This window comes from Eucalyptus grandis, chromosome 8 (assembly GCF_016545825.1).
Source record: "Eucalyptus grandis isolate ANBG69807.140 chromosome 8, ASM1654582v1, whole genome shotgun sequence".
Lineage (NCBI taxonomy): Eukaryota > Viridiplantae > Streptophyta > Magnoliopsida > Myrtales > Myrtaceae > Eucalyptus > Eucalyptus grandis.
In genome coordinates this window covers 56211868-56221445 of record NC_052619.1, presented here as the reverse complement: position 1 = coordinate 56221445, position 9578 = coordinate 56211868, and the positions used below count along the sequence as shown (strand labels likewise).

At 40.6% G+C, this 9578-nt stretch overlaps 1 protein-coding gene across 1 annotated transcript; it reads left to right on the top strand.

The window, feature by feature from the left end:
• The first annotated feature begins 6703 nt into the window (after positions 1 to 6703).
• LOC104415164 (protein DETOXIFICATION 55) lies at positions 6704 to 8691 on the top strand. Its single transcript, XM_010026418.3, has 2 exons — positions 6704 to 6846; positions 6965 to 8691. The coding sequence occupies exons 1-2, from the start codon at positions 6802 to 6804 to the stop codon at positions 8411 to 8413; spliced, it is 1494 nt and encodes a 497-aa protein (XP_010024720.1). The 5' UTR covers positions 6704 to 6801; the 3' UTR covers positions 8414 to 8691.
• The last annotated feature ends 887 nt before the right edge of the window (positions 8692 to 9578 follow it).

Genomic DNA, 9578 nt, shown 5'->3' with positions numbered 1-9578 from the left:
GAAGGTTAGTCCATTTATGGCGTTTTTTTTTTTTTTTTATATTTTAAATTGGCCTATTTTAATTTAATTTTTCATCGAGAGTAGCGCGAGAGAACGTGCGGGTGTAGCCGACAGTAGAGTGGAAGACCAGAACATTGGGAGGGAGTGACCTGGCTGTTTATATCCGCCACGTCATCAGCGTCGTGTGATTTACTGATTTGTCGGATCACGTTTCGCAATTAGGCTATAAACGTGCGAGTTATTGCCACCCTCGATGGTTTCCATTTATAGTTTAATAAAACGGAAAGTTACACCAAAAGAAAAAAAAAAAACTTCAATGTATTCCTATCCTAAGCTTTTTAATTTGGGCAATTTAATGTCGAATTGTTTTGACGATTTGTTAATTTAGACATTCCAATTAATTTTAATTGGTAATCACCGATTTAATATTGACCGGTAGTAATGTACACAACTTTTGATTTTTTTTTTTAATTTTTAAGATTTTTTTTTTCTTTTTCTTTTCTTTCTATTCTTTTTTTCTTCTTCCTATGCCAATCATCAAGCCTTGACAACTAGCTGCATTCGAGGGTTGATGAGGGTGGGCGACTGGAAAGAAAAAAGGACAGAAAAAAAAAAAGAGAAGAGAAAAAAAAAAAGAAAAGAAAAACTCAAAAAAGTTAAAATGAAATGTAAATTTGCATCACTTGCACCATATAGCTGACATTTTGACAAAAGGATTACATAGACAAATTATCAAAATAGTTAAGACTAAAAATTAAATTAAAATGTTTAGAAGAGAATTGACATCTGTATAATAAATATAGAATTTTTTTTAGGAATAATGACATACCAAGAGAGAAGATCGTCCTTACCAAAAAAAAAAAAAAAAAAAAAAAGAGAGAAGATCGTCTCCTAATACCCTTCTTTTGTGCATTTCTATTGGGAGTTACTTGGAAGGGCACATGTGGTAATGTAGACACAAAGTTGGATTAGATAGGATAAACCTTCAAAAATTCGGTATCGTTTCATTTTTTTTTTTTCCGATAATCAAGTGGTATTCAGGCCAACTTTTTTCAATAATCATGTGTTGCTGCCTAGTAAGACAGCCGACGAACCTAGTGATCTCGTTTCTCTAGTGACCCCTGCGATGGTGGCGGCAGCATGAGATTTTGGCATGGTTCTCTCTCTCACACACACACACAGAGGCAAACACCCCAACAGCGGTTGCCTTGGATGGGCCTGCAAGATGAGTAGCGACCCAACTAAGGGCCCATAGAGGCTCAAAAGGTGATGCCCATAATGGGCATGGGCCATACCCTCTCAAGAGTCTCAACGAAGCCCACTAACAGATCGGAGTTGAGTCAAGGGGCCCTGAAGCGTACGTAAGCACTGAGCAATATAAATCAACGAGAGACTCACGTAGTTTACCGGCCCAAGAAAAACAAGAGGAGCCTCCCATGAGGGAAAATATTCATTTCTATTGAAATGGAGAAGAGGAAACATCACATCCTATCCTTTTAATCTTGGATAACACAAGCTTATCCCATACTTATAATTCATTGAATCCGTGATAGAACAAGCATGGAAAATCGCAACATCCGTCTGCATCGAATATGACTCAATCCTTAAAATTTCTTTAAAAGGAAGATGTTTCGATTCAAATATTAGATGAGCGGTGACCAAATATCACGTATATGAACACGATCAAATTCATATGGAGCAAACACAGCTACAAAACGGACAATCATTCCATGGTTTGAAATGTACAATTCGGTTTAATTGGACACATTTCCCCATTCATGCAGTACAAACCCGATCGAACCGCACATCGACATCACCCCCATCCTACCTATAGCACACACATGCATACACCACGTTCCTCATTATAAACGTGCGAATAGTCGATTTGCCCATCCGTTCCATCTTCACTTCCTTCGTCTAAAACGCTTCGGATTTTCGCACGTTCTGGCGAAGAATATAACGTATCGGAAAAGGGGATCGAGAGTATTGCTAGGTTAGGTTAAAGGTGCGGTCATCTCACATGCCTGCGCATGTGCTTCGGTACATGGCCCTTTCCTTGACACTTGACATATCTGGGGAGCGTCTCTAGCTGGCTAGCTAGTAGTCGAGGATATGCCCTCTTAAGTCCTCAGCTAGGAGGGTTGCTTTCTAGGCGTCTAAAATTGGAAAGAAAGGATGGTGGATCGTAAACTCGAGATGTTCCGGAAACAACGTGATCCCCCACTAGTTCTCTCTCTCCTTCGGCAGTAATTGATGTTCAATCGCTTTTTGAAATGGCCTTAAGGAAGCACCTTGCGCTAGTAAGTGTTCTGAATTTTCGATGATACGTACATGGATAAAATCTGTGTTCAACATGTCTGCGGAATGATACATCGCCTGTGTAATAACTTGCTGTATTTCTTCTTCTTTTTTCTTTTCCATTCTTCGGCCAGTTTGTGTCCAACCTCAAAGATGTTAGCCGAGTGATTCGGTACTTTCGTTTTCATACAGTGGATCTACGTTTGAATCATGACATTAGCCTTTTGAAGTGATCTCGAGGACATGCCCACTATCCCGTGGTGGAGTACTCTTGCTTAATGCACATGGACAAGACGGGTTTGCGTGCTTTCCCAAAAATTCGTCTTGTTGATGGTTTTGAACATCTTGAAGAAAACAATTTTTTTTTTCTTTTCGTTAGCTAAATATGGTTATATAGTAAATGTCCAAGCTCGTCAGCAAAAGCCAAACGCAGTGAATTGGGATCATTTGTATCCTCAATTGATGTTGACGCGCAATGTATTGTGCCAAGAAAACCTTGTGACCAATCTAAACAGCAGCACACTTCAATAATGAGTGATTACAAGTCAGGTACCCCCATTATCCTGGGAAAAATGATATAAGGACCATCAAACAAAATAGCTTTTTAACAACTTACGACTCATCATATATAAGATCAATTGATTTTAAGGTTATGATTTTATCGAAAACTTCATGATAATGATATATTTTTCATTTATTTGGTGATTTAGAAAAAGAGAAGTTGTTTTCTCATCATCTAAACTTTTTATTTTCAATTCATGGATAACATTTGTCATAAACCAATTATTTTTTCGTAGAAAGGTTTCCCATTACTTAGCCAGAAAAATATGTGGCCATGGAATAGGAATTAAGTGGAACAGAATTGACTGAGTGGTAGAGTCGTGGAAACATCACTTTCTTCCCTATTTTGGACCTTAGCTCCATGGAACAATATGCTAGTGCTAAAACACAGAAGAATTGAAATCTTAAATCAAAACACTATGTATGGATAGTATGAACTACCTAAAAAGGAATTTTTGAATCAGTCAGTCTGCCATCTTTTTTCTTGCCAATATGGAGATGGCTCCATGTGCTCTGATTCATTATTTTGGTTTCGACTCAGGAGCACTACCAAAGTGTTTCAAAGAAGGGTTATCTTGACGTAAGCTTGGATTTTGCTAAAATTAACCTAAGTTAAATGTAGTCTCTATCGGCCCTGCTTAAAAAGCCAAATCAACTAAATACCAAAAAGTCATAAAATAAAATTCTAAAAATAGTTTTTCTTTAAATGAACAGATCCTTAGTTCTTTTTATACATCATTCTTATATATCAAGATTGTAAATGGTGGAATGGTCAGCAGCATCAACTCGTTGACTCTTGTTGCTATTGGGTGTGTGCTTTTTTTTTTTTTTTTCTGCTCTTTGTTGACTGATTAAGGATGAGCAAATCGGTAGATGTATTCAATATTAGCATGGCAAGTTGGTGAGACCAGATAATGTGGACGGTACCTTTGAGCATTGGTAGAGATGCTTCCCCCACTAAGGTTTTCCGATTGTTGGGAGGAGACCATCACACTTTGTATCCAAATAAAACAAAAGTAAGTTGACGAAGGAGTGTGCAGTGAGATGTTAGTGCTATATCTAGTAAGAAATGTCAAACTCATGGACCCACCAGAAACCCTAATTTGATGCGGTGATATTTCCATGGTCACCTTATGTTCTTGACCAGCTTATGGTTGAAGATTTACTTAGACTATATCCGTACGCTAGTGGTCTTTCTATTGATGCAACATTTGCCTTTCTAAAAAGAAGCGAGGCAGAGGCGCATCATGCTAGGGAGACTTATGTAGGTTAACAATTTGGTCGAATTATGTATAGGATTATCGATTATTTGTCGGTGACATTACTATTGATTCTTGTTATGTCTCTCTAATAACATTTCAGAGTGACAAACATGCTCACAAAATCTAAATGCACAAATTCATACATCCGAACAATTTTTGCTATCGTAATCAATGGGAAGCTCGAGATACTCCAGAGAAAGGGAGAATATAGTGAAAGGATTGAGCTTTAGACTCCAAGACGATCCGTGCTCTTTGTCATTGGTTGAAGAAAAGCGGAGACATGACGGTTGTTTGACGTCTTTTTCCTCCTCCTTTTTTCTATGTTTGTGGGTTCGTGGTGGTTTTAAGCCTTTTTTGCTCGCTATAGCTGAGACCGACCTTGGGACCATTGATAAAAGCTTATTAACAAATCTAAATCAAATGCTAAGAAGATGTTACCATTGACCAGCTTCTTTCATCATGATGAGGAAATAAAGACTAGTGTTGTCATCAAAAGAATGACCCATTCATATTATCATGAGAAATTTCCCCTAGTTTGCCTTGTATTTCAAGTCAAGTTTTCTATGAGGTTTACAGAGGAATAGTATCCGGAGTGGTGAATTTTCCACTGATTTCCCAATGCGAAAACACGTTTACCGAGTTTGACGGGTGTTCTTCACACGAGCCACGGTGTCTCAAGGCATTTGGGGAGAGATGCCTTACGTCGGTAATACAGTTCGTCCACGGTGGTCCCTTTATGTACTAAGTGCATGTGAATTTGCATAAGACACTTAGGTAAAGAGAATACTTGAGATCAAATGGGGAGAAGAACGGAAGAAGTGGGGCGTAATGATTGTTTGATGAGGATAGAGTGGCTTTTAGATTAGTTGGTGTAACTAGACGCACATGCATATGGCTCCATTCAAGCGTGACAGGCTAAGGATTTTCAAGTTAGCATTGATTACTTAGGTCATTATGGGGAGAGAGAGAAAGAGAGAGGACTTTCTATTATTGGTAACCTAGCTTTTCCACAATATAATAAGGGTTATGGAGGAATATACCATGAAATATTACCATTCGACTGTTCCAAGTGTTTTAAAACCCCGGTATCTTTGACTGAAGTCAAAAGTGCGATGAACTCCATAACCATGACATTACAGAATCAAGAGAACTAGAACAATCATGTAAGTGCAGGTGAAGCCTTGAGATTTCCTCTCGGGTTAACGCTACTAGACCAAGCTGACTAGCCTAGAAGCGCAGGCCATAATATCATCTTGGAAATCAATTAAAAAGGCAAGAAAGAAAGAAAGGACTTTCACGTGCTTGGTTTTTATGAAACGAACCGAAAGGGCTCTTTGCTTGTAATCTAATTAACCAAAAAATTGCTTGATTTGTGGGTTGATGTGAATGCAGAGCAATAGACCTTCCTCCCACTTCCCGCTTATTGTTTAGAGGCCCTACGCAAGAGTGGGGAAATATCTCACTGCAGCATAATGATTCACCCTTTCGTATGATGATTATGTGATCATATTCATGACTTGACCCCAAACAATTGAGAGTCGTTGAGTTTCACAACGTCTAATCTATTCACAAAAATTGATCGTATTGTCATGATCAAGAGAGACCCACAAATCAGGACGATCAATCTCCTCTAAATGTAGACTCGAGATTCGGGTCTCTTTATTCTAGATCAAGCCATCACTTAACTTGAAGTAATGAGACTCCCGCTAGGATCCCAACCCACAATCATCAATATGAATTGATCCCTGCTTTGATTGGTTCTATTCACCATGGATAAGGGTTGGCGTTTCCTGAAAGTCAATTGTGATTTTTGGGTACTTCTACCGAAACAGAGAGAGGAAGAAGTGCTTCCAAAATTGATCATCTGGTTAAAGTGCCTTTCGTACACTTATGGAAAAGACACATGGGGGTTATGTTAGAAGCTATGGAGGAGCACATGCCATACAGTTGTTCTCGGTCACTATAAACATAAGATAAAAGGAACCTTGAGAGATGCACCGAAACAAATGACATTTCCCTCACATGATCATACCAATTTTAGTAATGCAAGTGTGCGTTGTATCGATCTTTTTTCAATGGAGGCACGTTGATGATGCTGAAAAATGACAAGCCAAGAAGATTTTAGAAACGGCGGAACATGGATGACTCCGCTCTTATCACCTCAGTTTTAAAACAAACCATGCTCTCGCTTTTGGACAAAGTCATTTTAAATTTGCAATTAATCATTAGGCAAATCGAGAGATTTTGACTATGTTTTAGCTTGACAAGAGCTGAGAGGCATGCTAGGGGCCATCTAATTGCCCATTAAATTCTGGATTAGAGGTCATTTATTATGGTCTCATTATATCGTCAATCATGATTGATTGTTAAAAGGGTCTAATTATGCTATAGAGGACTCTAAGTAGAGACACACAAAGAGGGAGGGAAAAAGAGATACAGAGAAAGAGAGAGAGAGAGAGAGAGAGAGAGAAAACACAGATGACAAGTTGCTGTGCTCTGCCACTAGGCCACCACCTTGCATTGCCACCTTATAAAAACCGAGATAATTTCTCAATTGTTCCTAACAACGACAGAAACCTCCTGCTTATTACGCTCCTTACTACCTCACTCACTCCGACAACACAGAAACGCCAGACAAGAACAAAGAAACAGTGTGCCAAACAGAAACCCGAAGAGAACAATGGGTGAACCACAACGGTTTCAAAGTTATCCAACAGTGCCCGAGGTATCTGCAAATGACCCTCATGAAATCCTTGAAACTTCATCTTCTCAGAACTCTACTATGTTAACTCCATGTTAGTTCTTGAATCTTTCTTGTTCTTTTCCCTTGTCCTCTTTCGCAGGCAGTGGAGGAGCTGAAGAGAATGGCAGACATTGGCATCCCAATTCTGGCGGTGAGCATAGTGAATTATCTAAAGAACATGGTCTCGGTGGCCTCTATCGGTCGGCTTGGAAGCCTCGAGCTGGCGGGCGGTGCACTGGCCATCGGCTTCACCAACATAACCGGCTACTCTGTCCTCTCAGGGCTGGCGATGGGGATGGAGCCCTTGTGCAGCCAGGCTTTTGGTTCCAACAACTTATACCTAGTCCACTCGACCTTACGGAGGACAATCCTCATGCTCTTGCTTGCCTCTATCCCGATTGGGTTCTTGTGGGTAAACCTCGAGTCCATCATGCTCATCCTCAACCAAAGCCCCGATATTGCGCAGGTCGCCGGCCTCTTCTGTCGCTTCGCACTACCCGATCTTGTGGCCAACAGCCTTCTCCATCCGTCGCGTATCTATCTCCGAAGTAAAGGGACCACGTGGCCACTAATGTGGTGCTCCTTGCTAGCTATTCTCGTGCACATTCCTCTGACCATCTTCTTGGCCTTCACTTTGGATCTCGGCATCCCGGGCATCGCTATCTCAAACTTCGCAACCAATTTCAACATCCTCCTTTTTCTTCTTCTATTCATGCTCTACGCTAGGACTAGGGCCATCGCTCCCAATGAGGAGGAGATTGACATGAAAGTTTTATTAACATTATCCCATCCATGGCCAGTCTCTTTAGGTGCCCCTAATGCCTCACTAAAAGAGGAATGGAAGCAACTACTCAGCCTCGCCATTCCTAGCTGCCTAGCAGTTTGCTTGGAGTGGTGGTGGTATGAGTTCATGACCATTCTTGCTGGCTACCTTCCTCACCCCCGCGTCGCCCTTGCAACTGCCGCGATCGTGATCCAAACCACCTCACTTCTCTACTCACTACCGACTGCTTTGAGCGCCTCGGTCTCGAGCAGGGTCGGGAACGAGCTCGGAGCAGGACGGGCATATAGGGCACGGCTGGCGACCATAACTGCCCTGGGATTGGCATTGGTTGCTTCACTGTTTGGGTTACTATGGACAACCTTGGGCAGGAGAGCTTGGGGAAGAGTGTTCACAAGTGATAGTGACGTGCTAGAGCTGACCATGGTGGTGTTGCCATTAATAGGACTGTGTGAGCTTGCAAATTGCCCACAGACCACAAGTTGCGGGGTTCTTAGAGGGAGTGCAAGGCCTAGCGTTGGGGCAGCCATCAACTTCTGCGCCTTTTACCTAGTAGGTGCACCAGTGGCCTTGGTCTTGGCCTTTGTGTACGGGTTGGGGTTTTTGGGCCTTTGTTATGGGCTTTTGGCAGCTCAGATTGCATGTGTGGGCTCAATGTTGTTGGTGATATACAGAACTGATTGGGAGAGAGAGTCAATGAAGGCCTTGGACTTGGTGGGAGAGGCTTGTGATTTTGCACAACATGAAGCCCAATTTGTCAAAGTTTGAAGGTTGGTGTTGGTTTCTGAAAGAAGTGGATTCCAAAAGGTGAAGGAAAAGGAGACGATTAGGAAGAAGACTGTTAGAAGCTCTTATTTGATGCAGGGTAGAAGCCAAGGGAGAAATCAAAGGCAATATGACCCATGTTCTTTTTTTTCAAGTGATTATCGTTTACAATGTAATTGCTTGTCTTTCTTTTTGCTCCTTCTTTATAAGGGAGGGATTGGACCTGGGTTTTACTGTGGAGGGGGATCTCCTGGTAGCTTATACTACGTTGTTAGCAACTAATATCCCATTAATTACAGAAGAGATCACATATTGTCACATCATGCAAATGTGTCTTCACTATCTCCCCATGCTTTCGAGTTTTGCCTAGTATCTATCGTCTATACTATTAAAGGAAAACAATATTGTCTCATTTACATATTTCCAAAAAAAAATTATTTACAATACATCCCTAGCCATCAAAGTAATCACCACCTCTCCCAGTTATTTTTTATGCCTAACCACCTAACTGTTTATGAGTGCATAGCGGGTCTTAACCCTAGTATTCTATGAGGGTAGAATTAATCATACTTCACGAGCAAGTCATCTAGTCTTAGTATAATAGTGTAAAAGCATATTTGGCCTAATTTCATACATACACAAGTGTGAGCCCCCTAAAGTCCCGTTAATCTCTAAAAAGCAAACAACATGAAGCTTAATCAATTAGAGTTATTCACGTTCAACAATAAGCATGTAAATATCAGAAGCGTCTCATGTTATGACATGATGGTCATAATATTGCCGGATAGCAATGACAACAAGGACGACGCAATTTGTTGCTTGGTTGTTTTTACGTATAAACTAATAAGGAAAATTATTAGATACTCTTGACTTTAATTAGCTCGCTTCGCATGAATCATTAGTTGAGATTAGACTTATCTGGGATTCGCATGATCTAACGATCCGTGCAGAGCCAATGTAAACCGGGAGTTCCTTAAAAAAAACTCCTTAGAGCCCTTCGAGTCTATCTTTGACAAAGACTAATTATTATGGATAGCATCCAAAACAATAACCATATAGTGTAGGATCTCGACAATGAGCCTGATTTTGATATGATAATAAGCCATGACTCCATCAAGTCCTCTTCAACATGGGGGCCCACAAAAAAAAGCCCAGTAAAAACTCTAAT